Source organism: Synchiropus splendidus, chromosome 6 (genome assembly GCF_027744825.2).
Source record: "Synchiropus splendidus isolate RoL2022-P1 chromosome 6, RoL_Sspl_1.0, whole genome shotgun sequence".
In the NCBI taxonomy this organism is placed as follows: domain Eukaryota; kingdom Metazoa; phylum Chordata; class Actinopteri; order Syngnathiformes; family Callionymidae; genus Synchiropus; species Synchiropus splendidus.
The window spans coordinates 243587-267254 of NC_071339.1; the positions used below are offsets into that span (position 1 = coordinate 243587).

Consider the following 23668-nt stretch of genomic DNA (forward strand, 5'->3'; position numbering starts at 1 on the left):
TCACATCATGCAAAAGAGAAGTGATCCCACCCAAACAGTGATTTCAAGTCAGTCCACACATCAATGAAGCATGACCTATTTTGCCGCCTCTTTCTGGACACACGGGAAACAAACAGCCTGGCAACAGAACAAGCCAGTGTCAGTAGCTGCAGTGTTTCACCAGTGAACAGGGAGTTTCTACAGGACTTGAAGCACCAGTGGCCCAGGCTCCTGTGGTGCTGTGAACCACGGTGCCGTGGCCAGAGAGAGGGTGAAGAGCACTGGTGTGAGGACTTAGTTCCGTGTCACGTGGAACCATTGTGAAGCATCAACACTGTGGTCGTTTCCTTCCAAGGATTCCATTCATACCTGTAGAGTTGTATGATCAAAGGCAACAAGCTCAGCGCCGTGGGAAGGTCACAGTCTGATGACCTCACTCTGGGGTCACCAGCACGTTCAGGAGCTTCTGTGATGGAGACTTGTGATCAGGTGATACCAGAACAGACGCTCAGCCACGAGCCGAGTCTGACAGTTGACTAGTGATGTGCCTCTGCTAGACACTGAGCTTTGATCTATGAAGAACAACAATGGTGGAAGCAGACTTGCGTCATCATTTTGTCATCATCCATTGTGTCGATGGTTCCACGTCCCACGCTGTGGAAGAAAACCAACGTCACTAACCTCTGTAATTACCATTGTTCAGACCGGTCTGCTGGCCCGGAGCCCAGGCTCCGCCCCCCCCTCGTGACTCAGCAGCCAGTCAGCAGCTATAGAATCAAAGTATTGAGAAATGGCAGGGTGAACCAGGCCTCTGTCTCCTCCATATGGCCCAGGTGGAAGGATGGACCGAGCTTGTGAGGAGGTCCAGGGATCAACCAGTGGGGGACCAGTGGAGCGAGAGGAGGCTGGGCCCAGTTCCAGTCAGACTTCACCTGGTTCTGTGGGAGAAGCCTTTCCTCAGGTCCCTCACCGTGAGGGGGACACGCCGGGCTGGTGCTGGACCTCAGAAGAGCCAGATGGGGCCCAGGTCGGGATCAAGCTCACAGGCCACCTCAGCTGAAGAGGGGCCCCTCAGGCCGGAGCCTCCACGGTCCTGGCCAGAGGCTCCACTTCCCGGTGAGGCCTCAGCTGAATCCCTCAGTAGGACCGTAGACTCACGATCGAGCCGTGCTCCACGCCTGAGTCAGGTGAACGTGTTTCCTTCAGAGGATCTGAACCTTCTCCTCAGGACACTGTGGTCACTGGCCATCGTTTGATATCGTACTCCTGCCTTCACATCTCGCCGTATGAATGAATGAGTTCATGTTCAAGTTGAACATGAAATGCCATCCATTTTAGAATCTTCATTTCAAAATAAAACACGACGGTGAAACGTTGTCATCATGGAGTTCTTCACCGGCAGCATGTTGTTATTAGGACTGACCACTTGAGGGCACTGTGAGCACAATGTTGATGAGACACGCACCTTCGCCGTACACGAAGAAGTAACCCGGAAGTTTTATTTGTGCTTTTCCGAGGCGGGTACAAAACTCATCTGGTGAGTTCCAGAGTCGATGACATGTGTTTCCAACACACGCCGACACTGACGCGGTTGACTCTTCCATTCTTCAAACCCGGTCTCAGAGTTCTTTAGCTCTCACGTCCCAGTCACCTGACTAGACCCTCGCGCGCTCTTTTGCCGACGGAGCTGCTGTCGTCCTCTGTGATGATCATACTCATCAGAAGAGGCCGGTCCGAGACCGCGGTCAAATTAGTTGGATGTTGGATATTCGACAGATATTCGCTCCACCACAGCCGGTGTTGTTCGGTCTGTGTCCCCGGGAAACGGTCGCTGATCTCGGTCGAGCTCGCTCGATGGCAGCGCTAAGGCGAAGTTAGGGGACCGTCCACAAATTCTCAGTCGTGAAATTATCATAAAAGTCAGTGAGAATGTTTGCACTATTTCTTCAATAGCTCCTAGGAAAAGTGTTCAGATGAGTCCAGAGTGATTGTAAACTGTCACCACACATGAGACACATTGGAGACGGACACTTTCATTCCATAACTGTACTGTTATGATTTTGTTATGATTGATATATTCATATTTTTCCACTATTTCTTCAATAGCTCTGAGGAAAAGTGTTCAGATGAGTCCAGAGTGATTGTAAACTGTCACCAGACATGAGACACATTGGAGACGGACACTTTCATTTCATAACTGTACTGTTATGGTTCCGTTATGATTGATATATTCACATTTTCCCGCTATTTCCCCAATAATGTGCAACCTGATGAGTCACAAACTGCATTCTCTGTCTCTCCCATCATCCATCTTGAGACACAGCTGAGACACTGGACGATGAACAAATGTGATTCAACTAACATTTTTCAACGAATGCTTTCATTTACACAAGTCACATTGCCATTTTCATTTCTCTGCTTCTTCAAAATGTTCTGTGTCCATACCCAAACACTGCATGGAACCAAATTCCGCATGAATCACACTGCACCTCTAGAAATGTTAAAACAAAGTGGTTAAATTTACCACTTTATGCTTCTGTTTAATTTTAAAACATCTCAGTTTCATCAAACACTAGAACACATAAACATATGTTGAAAACTATTGATGTTTAATATCAAGTATAGTAAATCAGCCATTGTACCTGATGCCAGATGATTTTCACGCGCTCTTTCTGAATGGACGATAATGCCAATTATCCTGGCATCAGGTACAATGGATGATTTGCAATACTTGATATTAAACATCAATAGTTTTCAACATATGTTTATGTGTTCTAGTGTTTGATGAAAACAGCTGTTGTGGAATGCGTGCTGAGAAAAGACCCCCAAGTTGTGGACCACCACTAACAAACTGAGATGTTTTAAAATTAAACAGAAGCATAAAGTGGTAAATTTAACCACTTTGTTTTAACATTTCTAGAGGTGCAGTGTGATTCATGCGGAATTTGGTTGCATGCAGTGTTTGGGTATGGACACAGAACATTTTGAAGAAGCAGAGAAATGAAAATGGCAATGTGACTTGTGTAAATGAAATCATTCGTTGAAAAATGTTAGTTGAATCACATTTGTTCATCGTCCAGTGTTTCAGCTGTGTCTCAAGATGGGTGATGGGAGAGACAGAGAATGCAGTTTGTGACTCATCAGGTTGAACATTATTGGGGAAATAGCGGGAAAATGTGAATATATCAACCATAACGGAACCATAACAGTACAGTTATGGAATGAAAGTGTCCGTCTCCAATGTGTCTCATGTGTGGTGACAGTTTACAATCACTCTGGACTCATCTGAACACTTTTCCTAGGAGCTATTGAAGAAATAGTGCAAACATTCTCACTGACTTTTATGATAATTTCACGACTGAGAATTTGTGGACGGTCCCCTAACTTCGCCTTAGCGCTGCCATCGAGCGAGCTCGACCGAGATCAGCGACCGTTTCCCGGGGACACAGACCGAACAACACCGGCTCTGGTGGAGCGAATATCTGTCGAATATCCAACATCCAACTAATGAAGTGACATGTTCGTCGGTGACAAAAGGGCGTTTCGTCTGACTGCAGCGGGCGAGGCCCTGCTTCCGATGTGAAGTGCTTGTCTTCTGACCGCGGAGCAGATGATCGATGCCTGTCATGGACCCTCCTCCAGGTGCCACTCTAGCCATGGCAGCCGAGAAGAGGGCTTCCACTTCCCTCCAGGACATTTCTCCGGTGCTTTTCTTCACGGACGAGGGGCTTCCCATGCAGTTCTACGTGCGGCCAGGTCCCACCAAGCAGAAGCTGGGGCCTCTGATAACAGCAGGTGGGGGCCTGTTGTCCAAAACACAGCTGCCCTCAGCCATTCTGCTGCTTGACCCGCAGGAACAAGGCTCCATCCCAAAGACGTCTGCCAACTGGTACGTTCTCCTCCTCCTCCTCCTCCTTCCGCCGCAGCCACTGAGCTCTTTCTCTGCGCAGCATGGAGTTGCCTGGGTCCTGTGGTGAGGAACCAGGACTCTGGTCTCCACTGCTGTTAGTTACTCACAGGCTCCTCCTCTCTGGAGGCTCGTCTCACTGTCCTTTTTATCGGGGGGAAGTTGCCCTTGGTTCCAAGCAAACTCGTGAGTCGAGTGACTCAAACTGGACTCAGAAGAAGCTTCTCTCCTGGCCGTCTGCGCTGCCTCCCCTCAAACCCTGTGTCCTCCCCAACGTGACCCTGCAGTTAAACAAGCCTCGCTCTCCGGCTTCCTCTCCAGGTATGTGTCCGTGCAGTACATCTACGACTGTGTGGACAGAGAAGCTCAGCTGGACATCGAAGACTACAGGTTGAATCCTGAAGGAAAGGAAGCGTCAAAGTGCTGTGGTCCAAGTGCTCCAGGTACGTGACCTTCATCCTCTGCACGTCTTCTTCTGCGAGCGCCGGGCCTCTTTGATGCTGTGGCTCGGACAGGAAGGGTGAGGTACACGCCCGAGGAGGACGCAGCCATTTTGAAGTTCCTCCGTCAGTACCAAGGTGTGAAGACGCGAGGGAACCGGATCTGGCAGCAGATGGAGGAGCAGCGTCTGACCAGTCACCCCTGGCAGTCCATGAAGGACCGCTACATACGGCACATTTCCAAACAAGAGGGACCGTCTGCTGAAGTTCACCACTCGGCAGAAGAGGAAGCACGAGTGGAAGAAGAAGAAGAAGAAGAAGGAGAAGAAACTGCCAAGGTGATGGCTGTTGATGGTTGGACAGTTGAAACAGCAAGTCGGAGAAATGTCAGTCAGCAAGACGTGTGATGTGTAGCCACGCTGAGAGAAGGGCTTGGACACATGGGAGTCAGAGCAGGGGCCTGACTCTGCTGCACAGGCTGGGAGAGGCGTGGCTCATGGCTGGCGCCGAGGGGAGGGAGCAGGAGTGGAAGGGTCAGAAGAGCAGCTCTGCACTCACTCTGTTGTCTCACCCAGGACGCTGGAGGGGCTGACGGCAGGGACGCGCCGGCGCCCTCCAGTCAGGAGGAGGAGGAGGAGGAGGAGGGGGAGTCGCACGCCATGCAGGTAGAGTGGCCGCCATTACGTCCAGCAGATATTTTAGCTGTCGCTGACCTGGTCTCAGATGATGCTGAGACCTGCACAGATCCCAGATCATCAGTTTGTTCTGGAGAAGGAAGCCTCCAACCTCCAGGAACTCCTGTGTTCCTCATGAATAGGACTCAGCTGCTGAAGCTTTCAGTCAGACTCAGTTGCTGGAGCCTGCAAGTCTAGACTCGTGAATAAGACTCTGGTGCTGGAGCCTGCAACTCTATTGACTCATGAATGAGACTCGGTTGCTGAAGCCTGCAACTCTATTGACTCGCGAGTAAGACTCGGTTGCTGAAGCTTTCCTGTTCCGTCAGCTGGACTCGCACTCTGGCGACGACACTGCAACACCCAGCACTCTCCTGACACCAGAGGGAGCCAGAGAGCCTCCAGAGAGGGGGGTCCAGGAGTCCCTCCCAAGTCCTTCCAGCCCGGCCGCCGCCTCCCAGCCAGAGTCCGTCTCTGAGCCGGCCTCGTGCTCCTTCACCCCGACCAAGAGTGTGGCCAGGCCCGTACGGAAGTCTCTGAGACGTCGGCTCAGTATGGAGGCCCCGCCCCCTGGAGCCTACTGCAAGAAGCTGCGCTCCTCGTCCTCGGACAGAGAGCCTGCGGCTGAGCCTTCCCCGGAGACGGAGAGGAGTCCGGCCGCGGAGAGCCAGGATGAAGAGCAGGGCAGGAGTGCGGAGGCTGCCGCAGGTTCTGGACACTGTTGAGGAGTTGAGCTTGAGTGAAAGAGGAACTGAAGGTCTGGCCTCTCTCTCAGCAGGAGGTCCAGAGGCTGAGGAGCAGCAGAGGCAGCTGGGGATCCTGGCGCTGGCTGCGGAGGAGTTTGGCCATGAAACGGAGGTAATGAGGTCCAGCGTCTTCTGCTGAGACTGGTGACCTTAGATCTGACCTGACCCTCGTGTGTGCTCCGCTCAGCCCCCGGAGGAGGAGTCCCAGACCCGCGCGGAGCCTGCGCCCGCCGCAGCCATGGAGCCGGTGGTGGCCTCCTCCGAGGCTCACCTCTTCATCTTCGACAGTGAAACCCAGGCGGAGCCTCCTGCAGCGGACTCGCCGCCGCCGTCGCCCCAGGCCGAGGGATTTGCCCTCAGCCAGGTCCAGTTAGACCAGGACATGCTGCGGATCACGGAGCTGATGGAGCAGGCACACCAGGTAAGGTAAAACCTGCACAGCTGGAAACCCCTGCTGACTGGACGAGCTTCTTCCAGGACCTGCCCAGTGTCACCAAAGCTCTGCTGCAGACCAGCGGCGACTTCAGTGAGGCGCTGGCGCTGCTCACTGGCTCCGCCCACCTTCCTCACCCTGCCTGGAGCAGAGGTGACGACCATCTCCTGCGGGCGGCCGATCCAGAGGCGCGGTCCCAGCTGCGGAGGAGGTACGGTGAGCAGCGGGTGGCCAAGCGGATGCTCTTCCTGGAGCTGGAGGGCTGAAGACAGACTCGGCTGCACCGCCTCTTTTTTAGTCCCATTTTATTCACACACAACTCCTCTGACCTTCCCGTGAAAACACGATTTTTAACATAGTTTTTATGCGCGAAGCTATTTGTACAAATAAATGAAGTCATTTTTAAATCATGTTGCTTGGCAACTCGTATGGAGCGTGTGACCTCAGTGAGCCGGGCGCTAATGTCCCGCTGTAGACGGACGTGCTGACGCAAGGCGCGCCAGACTTGTACTGAACGGACCTGGGTCCCGCAGTCAAAGGTCAGTCCAGTGGCTCTGAACCTTCATATGCGCCTGTGTTCTTCTGTAATTCCAGACACGGGTCTATGTTTTCTCTCTGGTGCACAACATCAGCTTGTTCCAAGAACAAACCAACCTAGCACGCGTGCTCACAGCAAATGCAAGTGGCTGCAGCTATTGCAGTGGAGAGCGGTTCAGACGGCCGTGGCATCCGCGTGGCCCGTGCCACTCTCAGGAGTATGGCGTCCTCTTGATGTGGACATCCTTTACTGACCTTTTACTGACCCCAGTGTGGCTGACTCATAACACCGTCCTGTCATTTCAGAGCAGAGGCTCTGCCCAGAGTCTCTGCTCACTGAATGAGCGGAGCCGCCAGTTTGTCTTTTGGCTCAGCTCTTTCTTCCCTCCCTCACTTGTGACCAGGAGCTTGAGATATTTGATGAACCTCCAAGCAGGACGTGTTGAAACTGCGATCAGAACAGCAGGAAGTCTCGAGATGCCTAAAATAGTTTGTATTTAATAGAAATTATAATAATTCAACAATGTTTTTCTTTGTTAGCTAAGCATGTTTTATGGTTATTGTTTGAGCTGTGCGGATGGGAAAACATCGTTGGTTCCACCTGGCCGTGTTGCGGTGGGACTGAGAGGAAGTGAACACCGTCAGTCAGAGTCAGCGAAACACGAGGAGCAGGACCCGTGTGGCTGACAGACGGCAGACAGACTGGACCCTGCTGAGTGTTTGGTTTCTCTCGGCGGATGTTGCCTGCATGTCAGGAGAAGGTTTCTTCGCTTCCGTGTGTCTTCGTCAGTGCTGGAGAACGACTTGGGCCCGTGCTGAAACTGGACACGTGACCCTCGAGGTCAAACCCAGTTCCATTACGACCTGCGTCTAGACGTTTCTAGCCAGCAGCTGGGATCCCGGGGTTTCTTCTTCCACCACGAATGAGCAGCAGCACACAGAGAAGCCAGCGTTTTATTTCTGCCCAGCCCCCGATATCGTCCCCGGCATCCTCACATGGTTAGAAAAATAATCATCCAAAAATACAAGTCGCGACTTTCAAGCTTTCAAGCGTGGGCTAAAACCAAAGCAGCTCCGTCGCGCGCCCCTCACGCTGACGGAGGCGTGAGCGCGTGTACATTCGGAGCGAAACTGCGGTAGAAAAACGGTATAAAAGCCTGTTTGGTAGGAAACATTGCACCCGGAGCGGCCCTCCGGGGAGCAGCAGCCCGCTTCACCTGCGCCGCTGGAATCACAGCAGCAGGTGGCGCTGCTGCGGCTGGTTTCACATCAGCAGGGAGGCGGGGCCAAACGCACGGCGGACATGAGAACAGCGCGCTCGGCCCGCACCTGCCTCCTCTGATACGAAGATGCTGGGGGCGTCTCTACATTCTGTCTGGCAGCAGTCGTCACGTTAGCACAACGTTAGCACAGAAGGCCTCCAGTCTGGCAGCGGCGGCGGCGGCGGGAGCCTGGTGGTGTGCGGGTGAGAAGACTGGCCTGAGGCGACACAGCTGGACCGTCTGACCAGCTTCACGCCTGCTGGAACAGTGCAGGAGTCCCAAACCTCGCAGCTCCGGTGGAGGCGAGGGAAGAACGTCACAAGGCAAAGTCGCTCGGGGTTTCACCTGAAGACACGGTGGGAAACACCTGCTCGGCTTTGGAAGGCTAATGGTGGGAAGAAGAGACGGGTCCAGCTCAGTTGCATAGAAACAGATTCAACCCTGGGCTGAGCTTCACTGGAGGATGGGGAGGAGGAGGAGGGCGGCGCTGCCGGCGGGGCGTCAACTGGCCTCCGCCTCGTCCTGGATCTCCTCCGTGTTCCCTGAGTCGCTGCTGGCCACCGAGCTGACGGAGGGAGAGTCGCGCCCGCCCTTGATCATGCGCCGGCACGTCTCCATCTGCACGTCCAGGCCTCTCTTCATGCTGCACATCTCCATGTACTCGTGCAGGTGGCGGTTCATGTCGCTCTTGGCGCTGGCCAGCTCCATCTGGAGACACCAGAGTGAGAGTCAGCTGTGAAGGTGTCAGCGGCTCGTGGGCCTCTCGCGCCGGGACCCAGGAGCAAACACTTCCACTGTGGTGCATTATATCAGACGTGTGATGCTGGCACCCGACCTCGGGTGGAACTCGCTGAGCTCAGCGCCGACTGAATCAGAATGTCTGAGCTTAGTGGGAAGCCGTAGCATGACGCTAGCTGATCCCCTCCCTCGCAGTAGCAGGTAAGGCTAGCTTGTTAGCATCTTAGCCGTGAGACACCGATGGCGTGACACTGTTTCCGACATGAGGTTGGTCTGGCGGGAGTCACGGTCTGAGGTTGGAGGGGCTGGTCAGCGGACGTTTCAGCCCGTGGCTACACGCGGGGGATCTGAGCTGTTAGTATTTTGTTATTCAAATGGCCTCAAAGCGTGTGCAAAGCGAGTGACAGTAGAGCGTGAGCGCGGAGGGCACCTCGATCTGGCCGATGGTCTCCTGGTACTCCTGCTCCCGGCTCCTGAACAGAGACTCGGTCTGGTGGATGAGGCTGCCCAGGCTTCCGTCCTGAGAGTCCTGACAGAGAACAGAGAAGCTCACTTGTCACTTGTTCCCCTGGCGCTGCCACAGCTGCCCACAAGACTCACGGGCTCCGCGGCGCAGGGCGCCACGTTGTAGTTGGCGAAGTCCTCCCACAGCAGCAGCGTCTCCTCGTTCTCCTCCCACGTCAGACTGTCACAGTCGTCGTCGTCGTCGTCGTCCAGGTCGAAGGCCTCCCTCCTGGCAACAGAGGAGTGATCTGAGCAATGTCTGCCAGGAGGGAAGGAGAGGAAGACCACAGTCACCAGAGTCACAGAGACAGAGAGAGCAACGGAGCTGGGCCTTACAGCTGGCTGAGCATCCGCTTCATCTCGTCGGTGATGTTGACCGCGGCAGGAGCCTCCTCCTCCTGCATCTCCAAGCTGTCGTCATCTGACGCAGCTTTCCGCTCCTTCCTCCGGCAGCAGGTCGCGGCGGTCTGAGACAGGAGAGCAGGTCAAGCCTCTCGCCCACTGCACGTCTGCGCCGCACCCACCGGCAGAGAGACGGAGGCGCTGAGCCGCTCTGGCAGCGAGCGTCCCGGACTGGCGTGGAACATCCTGGACGTGTCCTCCGAGTGGCGCTGCTGAGCCACGTCGCACAGTTTGGCCGTGATGTCGATGCGCCTGCAGATGTCCATGTCCACCCGCCGGGCCTTCTCCTGGATCTTGGTCTCCAAGTCGGACATTTGCTGGCAGGGGAGATTCGGGTCAGAACATGCTCGGGCTGCTGTGGCCCCTGAGTCTCCTCCATTCAAACGTCCCCGCCGCCTGACAATGTTCCCACCATTTGGTTTTCACTTTTGTGGTTTTTAAAAATGTTCTAAAAAAAACCCAAAACAAGCTAATTTGCTAAATCTATTTGAGGACGAATACCAGTCTGTCCAGTTTCAACGGTGGAGCTTTTCATCTCGTGGTTCTCGTAGTAATGTCAGGTTGAACTTCAAATATTCAATATTTGCTTCCTTCCAAGTTGATTTAACCCCACGGGGCTGTTCACGTCACTTTCCCTCACCTGGGATGGTGACTCGTGATGAGAGGGAGCACCGCGGGGCCACAGCCACCACACTGACACACGGGCACCGGGCTCACTGTGGCGCCGCACACCTGGTTACCACCAGACATGACGCCGTGGCTGCGCCTGCACTCACCCTCATCTGGTGACCACCGGACCAGGGAGAGCAGGTTACAACCCAGAGAAACAATGAGCGAGCAGCAGCTGCCGCCGGAGATTGGTGTCACACGTCACTAAAACTATTGCTGTTTCCTTACAAAAACATGTGAGAAAAACAAGGCAAAATAACCGCTCTGCGTTTAGGGTTTGGCTGAAATGATGTTTTTAATGAAGTGAATTGGGACAATGCCACGTGTCAAGACGGCGTGTCATTGGCTGCCGTGCTGTGTTTCCTGCATATCGCTGACGTGTGACACCAGAGAAGGTCAACACAGGGAAGAGTGGTCCTGGCTACTAACAGGTCCCTGTTGTCCTGTCCAACACTGTTGTGAGATCAAGTCCTTTGGTCTCCTGGACATCTCTCCACACTTCATCTTCCCACTTGGTTTCAAGTCAGCTCCGGAGCTCCCTGGGTTTGAAGGGGTCATGTGATCAAGTGGTGAGCGGCCAGTGAGGAGGAGTGGGACACTGAGCCCAGTGTCGGGGGAGAGATGGGACACACACCAAGAATGAAACCTAAACCTTCTGGAGTAGCAAGAAAGTGGACAAGAGCAACGTGCGGTAGAATGTCACAGTCGACGTCGGCTGATTCTGTTGGATGTTTGCTCTAACTGTCACTTTTACACACAAAGACGCGTAAGGCCAGTGTGCTTCTCTCAAATCTTGGAGTCCAGCTGTTGGCGAGCTGTCGAGCCACACAGTGGGTTACATGTTGTGAGGACAGCAGTGGGGCACGACTGTGACATGATCATCTGAGGAGAACTGACCAGGGAAAGGTGTGAGCACAGAACGGTGAAGACGTCACTGAGCACACAGCGCAGCACGAGCACAGGAGACGACAGAAGCTCCTGGACCAAATACTCACGTCACTCATGAGGCTCTTGAAGACCACCAGCTCAGCCTTCAGCCTCTCCACCGTCTCGCTCAGATCCTCCTGGATCTCGGACGACTCCTGGACTCTCTGGGAAAGAAACGCCACACAACAGTGAACACTGAAGACCTGAAGCTCCCAACAGGCATCAGCTTTGATGTCAGGACTTCCAAAGGCTGTAGCTTGAAGAGTGAGTCAGATGAAGGTGAGCAGCACGACAGAGGAGTGTTTGGAAGTCACTTCTCTCATCTCATGTGTGTATATGATGAGGCCACCAGGCCGGGAATATCAGAACTTTCAGACGTTAATCTGATCCACTGGAGAGGAGACTCCTCTCTCAAACCCCACTGCAGCCTTTTCCACTGCATCTGCTGGTGGACTATGACATCACAGCAGGCTTTTTCCTCAGCAGGACGCCCTGTTTCCTGAGCAGGACGCCCTGTGTCCTCAGCAGGACGCCCTAAATGTATCACCAGTTCCTGTATGAGGCCCAACTCCTGGTGTCATCTCACTGCTTTACATTCAATTGTGTTTCCACCCGGTAATTTCACCGAATGTGATCCAAAGTCACAGATTCTCCAACCTTTCACAACCGTATTTTGGTCGCCATATTAGTTTACCGCCGTCATCTGGCGGCATGGAAGCTGCTATTGATGGGGTGTGTGACGCTGCTGACAGGAGGAAACGATCCTTCACTAAACTAACTGCTTTCTCATGGGAGGAATATTTGGCGCCCCCCCACGTCCCAGCGGCGAGCGGACGAACACACAGCCCTTTCAGAGCAAACAGTTACAGTTGCCACTGCCCTCATGTCTGTGAACGTTTGTGATTTGACTCTGATGCTTGTTTATCTGTTGTTTATCCAGTTATTCTGGGACAAATAGCTGTTGACAGCTGTGTTTGTTCCAAAGCCAGTTGTTGGTTGTCAGTCGTTGACTTGGTGTGTGGGGAGGGGGCGGGGTCAGGGATTAGGGGCGGGGTTTTGGACACCCTGTTTCAACATCCGAGCTAGAAGCCAGCATCACAGCGTTTCTGTCTCTCCCTACGATCATCGTCAGAGTGTGACTATTCCACTGCACCCTCTGACTCACTCATCCTACTGGCAAGCTCCATTCCCTCTTCACCCCCGCCTCTGACAGAGGAGCGACGCTGGCGTGGCCTTCATTGTTTCCTGAAAGGTCCTGCTTCCCAGGCTCTGGGTCAGCTGACAGGCCCAGGTCTATCTGGAGGTTGATGGACTCATAACGGGGTTTTCCCTCAAGCCACGCATCCTCCTGGTCCACCCTGAAGACCCTGCCGTTGCTGAGCTAACAGATCGTCGGGGAGCTAACGGACAAGGCCGCAGAGCGAGGAACTGAAGGGAAGGCGGCATGAAAAAGTGGCATTGATGGCGTCTTCATGTCAGACTCAGACGACAAGTCAGTAGTGAAAGTGACGGGAGGCGGTGTGAGCGAGTGACCCACCTGCTGCAGTGACTCCACGCTGGACTCCAGCTGCTCTCGCGTGGAGCGCTCCTCCTCCCACCTGGGAACACACAGGGATCACAGTTACAGGCAGCCATTTATTTCAACAGGAGCCGTCGGCCGGGGTCGACGCCCTCCCTTTCTCTACGCCCTCTTTTCTTTGTCCTCAGAAGAGAGGCAGTTTGGAGAGAGATGAGGACATGAGAGGCCCCCAGGCTGCGGCAGGGCTGTCAGGCCGCTCCTCTGTCATGTGACTGACCGGGTTCTGAGCCAGGAGGTCACCCAACTCACTGTTCTCATGGAGGAGGACTGCAGACCGGAGCCAGTCTAATCAGAGGGAAGTGTTTCTTGGCAGCTGGCCGTGGCACGGAGCGGTTTCAGGGGAAACACTGACAAAGCTTCTTCACTGCGGCCACAACTCCGTCCGGGGTCGGCCCAGTTCGCGGCTCCTCCGCGACATTCCCTGGCTCTCGTGTGGCGTCGGCCTTCTTCTTCATGATGCAACCAAAGTGATTCCTGCGACGTGAGGAGCAACAACAACAACTCCTGAGTTCCACGTCTCCACATCCGGTTAGCCGGCCCACGAAGACCAACACAAACAGTCCCAACAGTGCAGGAGACGGCTTCCTCAGGCCTGCTTCTCCTCAGCACGGCAACACAGCCGAGTCTCCTTACAAGGACACGGAGCGGAGCGGAGCTGGAGTCTGTCAGCTGACAGGCTGTGGAGGGCAGACGCGCAGTGGCCTGACTCAAGAGTGTCACCTTGATGGCAACGTCTCACACTGAGAGTCATCACCAGTGGCGCCGGAGGAGTCAGGTTCAACATGACAAAGCAGATGAAAACATCCGTTAGAATGGTGCTTCCACTGAAGCGCCACGTTGGGCTGCCACACTCTAACTAGGCCCTTTGGCTTGAGTGGAGTAGGCGAGCTCCAGTCCCTCAGCCGCCTCAGTGGTGTGACTTCACTGACTAGAGTGAGTTGACTTGTTGTGTTGGAAGATCTGAACGCTCCTCCTTGAGGGGACGGAGAAGGAAGTGGCTGGCTCCCACTGCAGCCGCACACAGAGCCTCCTTCTCACACTTTCAACTTCTGTCACACTGGAGACGGTCCTCACTGAACTGGAGGGCCACACACTCACACCCTTCCCTCTTGCACATCACTTGGTCCAGTTCCACAGACCTGTCTCAACGTCTTCATGATGGAGCCTGACTCACAGCTGACTCCTTTCTCACACACTGTTATCTGGTGAGCAACTGCATTCCAGCAACTCCGGCCAACAAACACTCCCTGACACATGCACTATGGACACATGCTTCTCCCTTCCTGCCTGGGAGGGACACGGCAACATGGTTTCCACAGTGAACTTAATGGAGCATGTCTCTGAACAACAGACTTCAACTCTTCAATAAGGCCATGGAAAACAAGCGTTTTAGGAGAGAGAGAACTGTGACAAGGTTTTTCACCACACAAGACAAACATGTCTCTTAACAAACTGTTCAGAGACATGAGACACAGCAGACAGACAGACAGACAGACGGCTCCATTGAAGCCCTAAATAAAGCTGGCAGAGCAGCCTGTCAGACACCAGCGGCTTCTACCAGAGACCTGAAACATTGAGTTGCTCATCTCTGCACTGCAGACTTCACTCTTCTATTGATGCTGGAGACCAACTCCACTCCTGAGTTCCATCATCCAACAGAGAGACTGTAGCGTCCGACACATGGAGCAGAAGGAACGTGGGTTCATCCTGGTAACTGGTCCATATCACCCGTCCCTAGTCCTCACTATGACACCCAGCACCACCACATGATGTCTTGCCGAGGTCAGAGCAGTCTGGTGCTTTGTTGGGGAAGCCTTTACAATCCAGGGAAGTTGGAGTTGAGTTGTGGAGCCTGTGGGAGCATTTTCACAGCAGTGAAGGAGTGGATGGCACACGCCGTGCTGGGGGCGGCTCGATACGTAGCTGTGAGACCATCACACGGATGAATCACCTCTGAAGCTCCAGCACACACTGGATACTGGCGTCCCTGCAGTGATTCCACACCTGCTGGCGTCGCTGGGAATGATGTGAAAGAGCAGGCTGGCACACAGCGGGAGGCCACCAGACTTCACCACCACCCTGACCTGCATCCACCACACACACATGCCCCGCTGTCTCCATGGAAACCACTCCAGAGTGGAATAACCCCGCCCTCCATCACGGGAGCCACGCCCGATCCCTCTCCTGCACCCGTCACTGGCCATGGCTTTCTCAAGTGATCGGAATTCAACCTGACGTGAAGACGGAGCAGAGCCAGGCCAGTGACGCAGACATCAAAGTCAAACAAGCGAGCTGTCAAGCACAAGACTGCAGTGAAGACTTCATCAGAAACTTGCATCCAGCTGAAGCCTTCACGTGAGCCATGGTGGAGACCGCCGCATCATCACTGGACCCCTCTGCTCCATCCACCCTCGCGCTCTTGGACGGTTGTGTGTCTCAGCGATGAGAGTCAAGCAGGGCTCCAGTGGGTGCACCATCTCAGACAGCAGTGAGGGGGCGCTCTCTCCCTCTCTGAGAAGTCAAACGACGGCTCTCGCCACTTTCTTGCTTGGAATGGCAATTTTGACCTGGTCACGGATGAGTGGTCCCAGCCAAGCTCCGGTGACTGACTGAAGAGTGGGACCAGCGTCAGGACCCTGCGCTCTCACGGCCGTGCTCCACAAGGTCTTGGGAGGACTGGAGAGTCAGGAGGGCCGTGGCTTCTCAGCGCGATGCCACGTGCTGCCTCTGGCCCGCGCTCTTGCGTAACACCGGCAGGGATGAACGAGGATTAAGGAGCATTAAAGACTTGACCTCTGGTCTTCAGGAAAGTTCACCGTCTCCTCCAGTGGGAGCAGACACATTTGTAATCCTCACTGAGGAACACAAACATCCACCTGAGCTGCTCAGATGAACCACCAGAGTGGGGCTCAGTGGGAGACGTAAGACATCGTGACCCACGTTGCAGGACGTCTGCTGGTTCTGGTTCCCACTGAAGAACCGTGGTTTGGATCTGGGCATGTGTCGGGGCATGCAGAGGCACTTGTGCTCTGGCTGCGCTCCAATCCTAATGATTTTGTTAGCGCCGTGTGAAATGTGCCGCCAGCTGAAGAGGAGCGGAGGAGGACGTTACAGCAAGAACCTTGAACATGAAGGGCAAGTTCGTCGTGGCTGATCACTCCTTCATGGTGAGACGAGCTGAGCCAAAAGGCCAAGCTCCACATCAACCTGCACACTTCTGCGCTGGTCACATGGTCCACCTTGTACTTTGTTACCTTGTTACTCAACATCGGAGCTCATCACCAGCCTCTTTGTTCCTCTGGAGTCAAGGAGAAACTGTTGTGTTGCTGTGTACAAACAACAACAAATGGAAGTTGAGGTGATCAGTGCTGATGCAAGAGGTTGCAGAAACGTTGGAGCTGGCATTTCCAAAACGTTGTCTCCAACACAGGAGGATATGCAGGAAACAAAACACAGCACGGCAGCCAATGACACGCCGTCTTTAGTGTGATGTCATCAAGTGTCGTCCCAATTCTGAGGGACGTCAGTCACTTCACTTGGTCGTTGGAGGGAGGTTCACGGTGGAGGGAGGTTCACAGTGGAGGGAGCTTCACACTGGAGGGAGCTTCACAGTGGAGGGAGCTTCACAGTGGAGGGAGCTTCACAGTGGAGGGAGCTTCACAGTGGAGGGAGCTTCACACTGGAGGGAGCTTCATAGTGGAGTGAGCTTCATAGTGGAGGGAGCTTCATAGTGGAGGGAGCTTCACAGTGGAGGGAGCTTCATAGTGGAGGGAGCTTCACAGTGGAGGGAGCTTCACAGTGGAGGGACCTTCACAGTGGAGGGAGCTTCACAGTGGAGGGAGCTTCATAGTGGAGGGACCTTCATAGTGAGCTTCATAGTGGAGGGAGCTTCACAGTGGAGGGAGCTTCATAGTGGAGGGAGCTTCATAGTGAGCTTCATAGTGGAGGGAGCTTCACAGTGGAGGGAGCTTCACAGTGGAGGGAGCTTCATAGTGAGCTTCATAGTGGAGGGACCTTCATAGTGAGCTTCATAGTGGAGGGAGCTTCACAGTGGAGGGAGCTTCACAGTGGAGGGAGCTTCATAGTGAGCTTCACAGTGGAGGGAGCTTCACAGTGGAGGGAGCTTCATAGTGGAGGGAGCTTCATAGTGAGCTTCACAGTGGAGGGAGCTTCATAGTGGAGGGAGCTTCATAGTGAGCTTCACAGTGGAGGGAGCTTCATAGTGAGCTTCATAGTGGAGGGAGCTTCATAGTGGAGGGAGCTTCATAGTGGAGGGAGCTTCACAGTGGAGGGAGCTTCACAGTGGAGGGAGCTTCACAGTGGAGGGAGCTCACAACCAAGTGCTGGTGTTCGGGGGAGACATGAGACACAGGCTCAGTCTTCTGTGAAACAGGAGCTGCCTCTGACTGCCACTCCTGACTCCCACGGTCTCCTCATCCTAACAACCACCGCACCTCTCTAGACGTCCGCCTGAACAATAAACCGGATCCCAGCACTGAGACAAACTTGGCAAACAGCCTCTGCACGTTGATATAATGGGGTCTTTTGTTGAGCGACAGAGATTCTGTGAGCGAGCAGCGGGTGACGTCAGCAACATGTCCGGGCCTCGGCCGGGTGGAGTCCTGCAAACATTACAGAAGAAAGGAAGAAGGCACAAAGCTTCAAAGGCCGGGGGCTGGGCTCACACACACCTGGCCCCTGAGAGGACCATTGTGTGGCACATCTCAGCTTTCATCCTGCACTTGGACATGGGACTCACACACCATCAGGTCTGCCTGAGGCGGAACCATGAGCAACAGCAACACATCACCATCAATGCCACGGCAAGTCGCTCACTGATCCGGATTCTATTCATGCTTTTCCTGAGAAAACAGTGCTGCTACAGTTGCAACGCAACTGTATCCGACGGTTGCCACAAGTACCAGGAGCCGATTGGATCGTTGATCCGTTTGAGCTTTGGGGGCTGGTGATTTAAAACCGTACGAGTGTGAAAGTATCGATCAATGTTTTCACAATGACCTTGAGCTTCTCGCTCTTGTGCACCCAGCCACTGCAGCTCAGTCCGACAACATGATGATGCTGGGAGGCACCCAGCAGCAGGAGCTCCTCGCCAGGAGCCACTGGCCTCGGCTCCATCCATGCCATGAATAATCCACCACAGCCCGAGGCCTCACCGTCATGGATGGACTCCCAAAAGAAGTTTCACCACAGGAAGGAACTACATACCTCAAGGTCTGGTGATGTTGGTCGACTAACCACTGGGTCATGGTATCACGCTGGTTCTGCTGCAGGTGAATGTTTGTGAGGCCCTGCAGGTTCCTTCTGTTCATGTGTCACCACACAGTAACATCACAGCTTCATGGTGTGGTTTGCTTCATCCAACACAGGAGGGTTGCTGTGAAGCAGCTGGGGTGAGAAGCGCAGGGGCTTCACGCCACAGGAGGTGTCTCCATCCCTCACCATCTCAGGCCCGGCCCAGGGCCAACAGCACTGAGGCACCGGTGTCGATCGTTTCCCTGAAGACGACGAGCAGAAGGAGGAGCAAGCCTGATCTCTGTTTCTCTGCGGAGGCTTCCTTCCAACGTGATCGTTGGCTTTATTTTGAAAGCTTGTCTTTTCTCACTGACTTGGACTTCCTCTCCTGCTGTGACGTTCTGAACATCTGCCGACGCATGTTGGTGACACGATGCTGCTGGAGGGAATCGGGAGTCCAGGCTTCGTCTTCTGGTGAGAGCTGAGCCAGGATCCCAGCGAGAGGATGAGAGGCTCCGAAGATGAAGCAGCTGCCGCTGGGACCGTTGCTCAGGAGACTTGAGTCGCGACTCCAGCAAATAATATTAAAGTCACTTTAGTCCTGCTTGATCTCTTTTCTAGCCCTCACCAGTCGGCTGATCTTTGCAGCAGAGAGAAGGACGCGAAAGAAAGGAACTTCCATCGGCCCTCTCGCCATGGGCCGCGGGCCTGTGTTGAAGAACCTCTGAGAGAGGAAGAGGCTGCGAGGAGTCGAGTCTGAAGCACAGCTTCGCTGAGTCACTCCTGGACCCAGCCACAGAGCACGTCATGGTCAAAGAAAGGCGCTGGAGAGCACAATGGTGCTCTGGATTGTGACACACCCACATGTCTCCCACTGACCACAAGAGCCAACCCTCACAGACTGGGCTCCACTGGGTTCACATCCCATTGATCCCCTCGCAGCTCAACCCAGCTGCACTTGAATAATTCATGCAGCTGAGGAGCGATCAGTCACCTGCAACGTCAGCACGTCCACCTCCTGACACCATGATCACATGGGCTTGTGAGGAGCGAGCTCCACCGCGTTCTATCCACCTGGGTCCAAGTCGGGTCAGATCAGACCACGGTGGACGGACTGGACCGCCGTCAGCGGAGACACTCCCTGATGCCCGACAGCCTGTCTCACTCTCACTGTCACTGCAGCTCTGAGGAAGCAAAGGCCACTCGACACGACAACTTGAAATAACTGGGGTCTGGCTCCAGGTGGGAGGGCCGCTGCGGTCTCACCGCTGACTGTCGGACGTGTCCGCGGCAGAAAGTCATTTACCCCGCAGTGATGCATTTCACAGTGACGGGAGACGGAGGGGTGAGGCGGACTGACCGCCGCCGTCTGACCGCACGCCGGTCGGACGCTGCCTGGTTTATGGCACACACTGTGTCGGTTCCATTCACTACGGCGGTGAATCGGCTGTGGAGCACTCAAATTTAGCATTGTTTTTCACTGATCCCTCACTTTACAGACGCTGCGAAGAATTGAATACCGCTGACTCGACACTTCTGACAGGATACAGTGGAGGGTAAACTTCACACCCGGAACCCACAAAAGCACAGTGACATTTATAGACTCATTTAGAAGAAAAACATTCCAGCCAGACAAAGAAAGACCAAAGAAAAACAAGGCTGTTGAGCGCCGCGAGCGCAACACTGGAGCGCTGCCACCTGTCGGCTGAAAGAGGAAACACGACCATATTTACCAGGTGCCCCTGAACGCAGCACGCTGGTTCCGCTCTGAGCTGGACTTGACTCTATGTAGCCAAGTGGGGCCAGTTAATGGGACGGCACCTCTCGACACAGGTCTCAGGCCGGTTGGCATAGCAACAATGTGATTCACGCCACAGCAGGGGTTCTGGGTCCTGGACTCTGAGTGACAGTGTTGTGATTGAAGATCACCTCACAGATGTTGGACGCTCAACAGCAGACAGATTCAAGGGCAGCATCCGCGCTGCTGGAGCTTTAATCCATCAGCAGGGTGGGCTGCAGGCACAGGAGGCCTCTGTTGGGATGAAGGACGGCTTACAAAGCAGTCTGTGCACAGAGCAGCGCAGGGCGGGGTGAAGGAACGGCTGGACACAAAGAGCTCCCCACAGAGAAGGAGGGGCGGACGGGGAGCTCTGGAACGTGACGCGCGGCCACGTTTGGACAGAGGGAAAACAAGGCATGTCACGGGTGAAAGATGGAGGTGATTAAGAACACACTTCACAGTGGTGCGCCAAAGCAGCACATACCCTGTGACAGCTACAGACGTTCGGCTACGTGCGACAGATGCAGCACACAGTCTTGGGCTTACAGAGATGGTTTGGAAGGAGGAATACCGTGCAGCAGTTCTGAGATCGGACGATGGGGTTTGGGTTCCCAGTAGAGAAGGGTTGGTGCTGCTGACCACCGATCACATGGATCGACAAGGACTTTGTAGTCATAATGATGAAAAAGGACACGACTGAAAAACTTCAAGTCATTTGATGTGAGACGTGGCAGGAGAGTCTCTAGAGACTGAGCTGTGTCGGTGACATACTGACCGACTGGAGCAGGACTCTGAGACAGAGAGCACTGCAGTGATGAAAGTTTCCACTCCAGACGTTTTCTACAGTTTCAGAGTCAGACGAACGCTGCACCTGACTCCAAAACAACACCTCATCTAGCTGGCTGAAATGAATGATTATTTCTCATCACTCCGAATGTCACGCTGGGAGCGGCGGGTGTTGCTAAGCGTCAGCTGTGCTAACAGCTGCTGAGGAACCAGCACTCTCACTTTCATGAGCCCAGAAAACTCTCCGTGCTGCGTCAAGTGCGTCAGAGCGATGTCACACCTGATCAGGTGTTGTGATCGGCAGTGACAGGTAGTGATCACACCAATACCAGCCGATCAGGAGAGGACCGAGCGGAGCATCACTAGTTCCCAGAGCTGACATGGCTCCTTCAGGTGAACAACAAGCCTCAGCCTTTATAGAGCAACAAGCACCCAAAAGCTGAACGGGACTCCGACAGAAGCCTTTGCTGGATCTTTCCCATGAACTGATGCAAACACTGAGAAAACAAGGACAGACCCGGAGAGAGCGGGGCCTGTGGAAGGAGGCCACAGTCTTCTGTGCAAGGATGGACCTGCCTTTTTCAGGGACTGGAAGTGAGCACGTCCCATTGCTATTTCCAACAGCCAGCGCGGGTCCTGCTGCTGCTCTGACTGGGATGACTAGACAGGATATCCAGTTTCCCAGAGCAGCGTGAGAGCCTGCACATTCTCTGTCACTGACTCAAAAGTCTGCAGGAAGCCAGTGTTGCTCAAGGCCAGCCTGAATCATGGCAGCGCGCCTCAGCCATTGCAATGCACGAGGCTAAAGTGCTGCACTGACACTGCGCTCTGACAGCTGTCGCGGCAAACGTGAGCGATGAGGACGTCAGGTGGAAGGTAACTACTGACGCTGGAGTCAATCGAGTGGGAGAGAAGGGCTGATGAAGCACTCCTCAGTGCCACACGGCTGCTCCGGCAGTTAGCATGCTACAGGCCCGTGAGAGGAAGAGTCTCAAATAGGCTCCTGATACCAAGTTCTTCGCTCCATTAGATGTTCCCACGACTTCTGAGCACAACAGCTGTGTCCAGAGGAAGGACTGGCGAGCGCCGCTGCGCTACACTGCTCTACACCAAGAGCGGAGTGTCCAGACGGACGCTCAGCGCTACACCTGGATCCAGAGCCTCAGAGTCCTTCCTCTGCCTTCAGTCCCTCTGTACTCCTGCACAAGGCTCACAGGTTCAGACCAAACGGAGCCGTACCACCTGTTGCCCCCCGTGTTGCTGTTTCCACCCCACACGTAGCTCTCGTGAGACGGAAGAAGACGTAACAATGGCGGGAACTCTCCGTCCTCCAGCGGCCATATGTTTGACCAACCACCGCCCTACTACACAGTCGCCATGTTGGTTCTGGAGCTGGTTACTGTCATCCAACTTTTGGGCGTAAGGTGAGCAGACTTTAGGGCCCTGGAACACACGCGGCAGTGACCGCTCAGTTGGCTCCCCAGTCACAGTGAGCATGGGACTGGTCCTGCGCCAGCAGCTTAGTCTGCCTAGTGGTGGTACCAGCTGTGTCTGCCTCCCACTTACCTGGTCCTGTACTGGTCCCGCTCTCGCTTGACTTTGGCCAGCACGTTGTACAGAGCCCTCAGCTCCGGTGTGATGGTGTCGATCTGGACCCCGACCCCGTCAGGGTGAGTCCAGCTGACTCCCGGGCCCTGGAGGGTCTCCAGCCGCAGCCCTTGCCTGCGCACATGGGTGAAGCTCCAGATGGTCCCCGGCATCCTGGACTCCGGGCCGTCCGTCTGCACGGCCGCCTCGCGGGAGAAGAGTCCCCGGTGCGGCGCTCTCTGCTGGGCCTGCTGCAGCTGACTCTCCAGCACTTGGTTCCGACGCTCCAGTTCGTGGACTTTGGCGAGGAAGCAGCGGAAGCGCAGGTTGAGCGTCTTCAGGACGTGGATGTTGGAGCCCAGGTCGTTGCGCAGGGCGCTGGTCCCGGTGGGGACGGTGCACACCGGGCCCGCCGGGGGGTCGGTGAAAAACACAGAGTTCATGGCGGCGATCGATCGGAACCGGCGGTGAAACAGCAAAAACCCTGGGCTTGTTCTCAGCTCCGCGTGGTGGCTGCCAGAGCTTCAGCGAGAGGAGCATCCCTCAGCGCTCACTCAGCTCCAGCAGAGGCCGGCCGTCTGGCGCACCGCGTCACCTCCGTCCGCCTCAGGCGCGGCTGCTGCGCGCGGACAGCGTCTCTCCTCCGCTCAGCAGGATGCGGGGGCCGCAGAGTCCTTCCTCCCCGCGGTCACCGCGGATCATGTTTCACTGAGCTAAACTGGGCGACCGGCTGCCACGTCGGCCCCTCCCCCCGAGCGCGAGGCCGCCACTTCCGGCCCGCTGGACGCCGCTCGACGTCCAAGCGCAGTGACACTGTAACGACGTCACGGTCGGACGCTGGCCTGGTGACATGTCCGTTCCTCTGTAGCACCGTTTAACAGGCTATTATGAGCGGGATCGGCCACAGAACAGCAGCCGCGAGAGTGTAGTTTAGTTCAGAATAATCCAATCCAATATCATCCATCACACATCACTGAAGAATTGAAGCAAATACTTCAAAAGACTTGTTAAACCTCTCCTGCCTCCTCACCGGACCGTGGTCACAGGGGAGGTGTTCGGTCACCTCCAAGGCTGGAGCGCGCACTCCAGGGTTCAATGTCCAGACAACAGACTTTTGTCCATTTAAAGTCGGACTAATGCCTAAATGGTATCTTTTATTGATGCCATTGTTTTTATTAAGTATTCATGATCGACTTGTATCATATGCGGACTGCCGCGACTCAGTTGTAGCATTTAATGTTCACATGTTTTATTTACACGTCAGATGAAATATTCATGTCTGCTACATGTACGCTCGATTTGAGGAAACTTATTTTTCATCTGTTCTGTTTGTTTCTCCAATCACGTCGTTGTGTGTGGTTGGTGTAGGTATGAAATGTTAGTCATGATGAATTGATTCAAATTGCTTAATGTAAGTGCGCTACACAGTTCCTCTGTCGCGTTAATGCCAAATGATTATGAATAA

At 54.5% G+C, this 23668-nt stretch overlaps 2 protein-coding genes across 5 annotated transcripts; one reads left to right on the top strand and one right to left on the bottom strand.

The window, feature by feature from the left end:
• The first annotated feature begins 1404 nt into the window (after positions 1-1404).
• terf2ip (telomeric repeat binding factor 2, interacting protein) lies at positions 1405-16544 on the top strand. 3 transcript variants are annotated; one of them, XM_053869390.1, is made up of 9 exons: positions 1405-1516; positions 3622-3868; positions 4208-4329; positions 4402-4664; positions 4902-4991; positions 5330-5708; positions 5776-5858; positions 5934-6167; positions 6224-16544. In XM_053869390.1, the coding sequence occupies exons 2-9, from the start codon at positions 3636-3638 to the stop codon at positions 6443-6445; spliced, it is 1626 nt and encodes a 541-aa protein (XP_053725365.1). In that variant the 5' UTR covers positions 1405-1516; positions 3622-3635; the 3' UTR covers positions 6446-16544. The 3 variants fall into 3 exon arrangements, with proteins under 3 accessions (XP_053725365.1, XP_053725363.1, XP_053725364.1); XM_053869388.1 differs by lacking the exon at positions 1405-1516 and having other exon boundaries at positions 3387-3868; XM_053869389.1 differs by lacking the exon at positions 1405-1516 and having other exon boundaries at positions 3387-3868; positions 5779-5858.
• Positions 6933-22959, bottom strand: iffo2b (intermediate filament family orphan 2b). Of its 2 annotated transcripts, none has more exons than XM_053869394.1 (8): positions 22183-22959; positions 12756-12816; positions 11287-11382; positions 9745-9939; positions 9557-9687; positions 9317-9449; positions 9147-9245; positions 6933-8686 (listed from the first exon to the last, which is right to left on the bottom strand). In XM_053869394.1, exons 1-8 carry the CDS (start codon positions 22644-22646, stop codon positions 8480-8482), a joined length of 1386 nt encoding a protein of 461 aa, XP_053725369.1. In that variant the 5' UTR covers positions 22647-22959; the 3' UTR covers positions 6933-8479. The 2 variants fall into 2 exon arrangements, with proteins under 2 accessions (XP_053725369.1, XP_053725368.1); XM_053869393.1 differs by having other exon boundaries at positions 6936-8686; positions 9317-9479; positions 22183-22957.
• Positions 22960-23668: the final 709 nt, after the last annotated feature.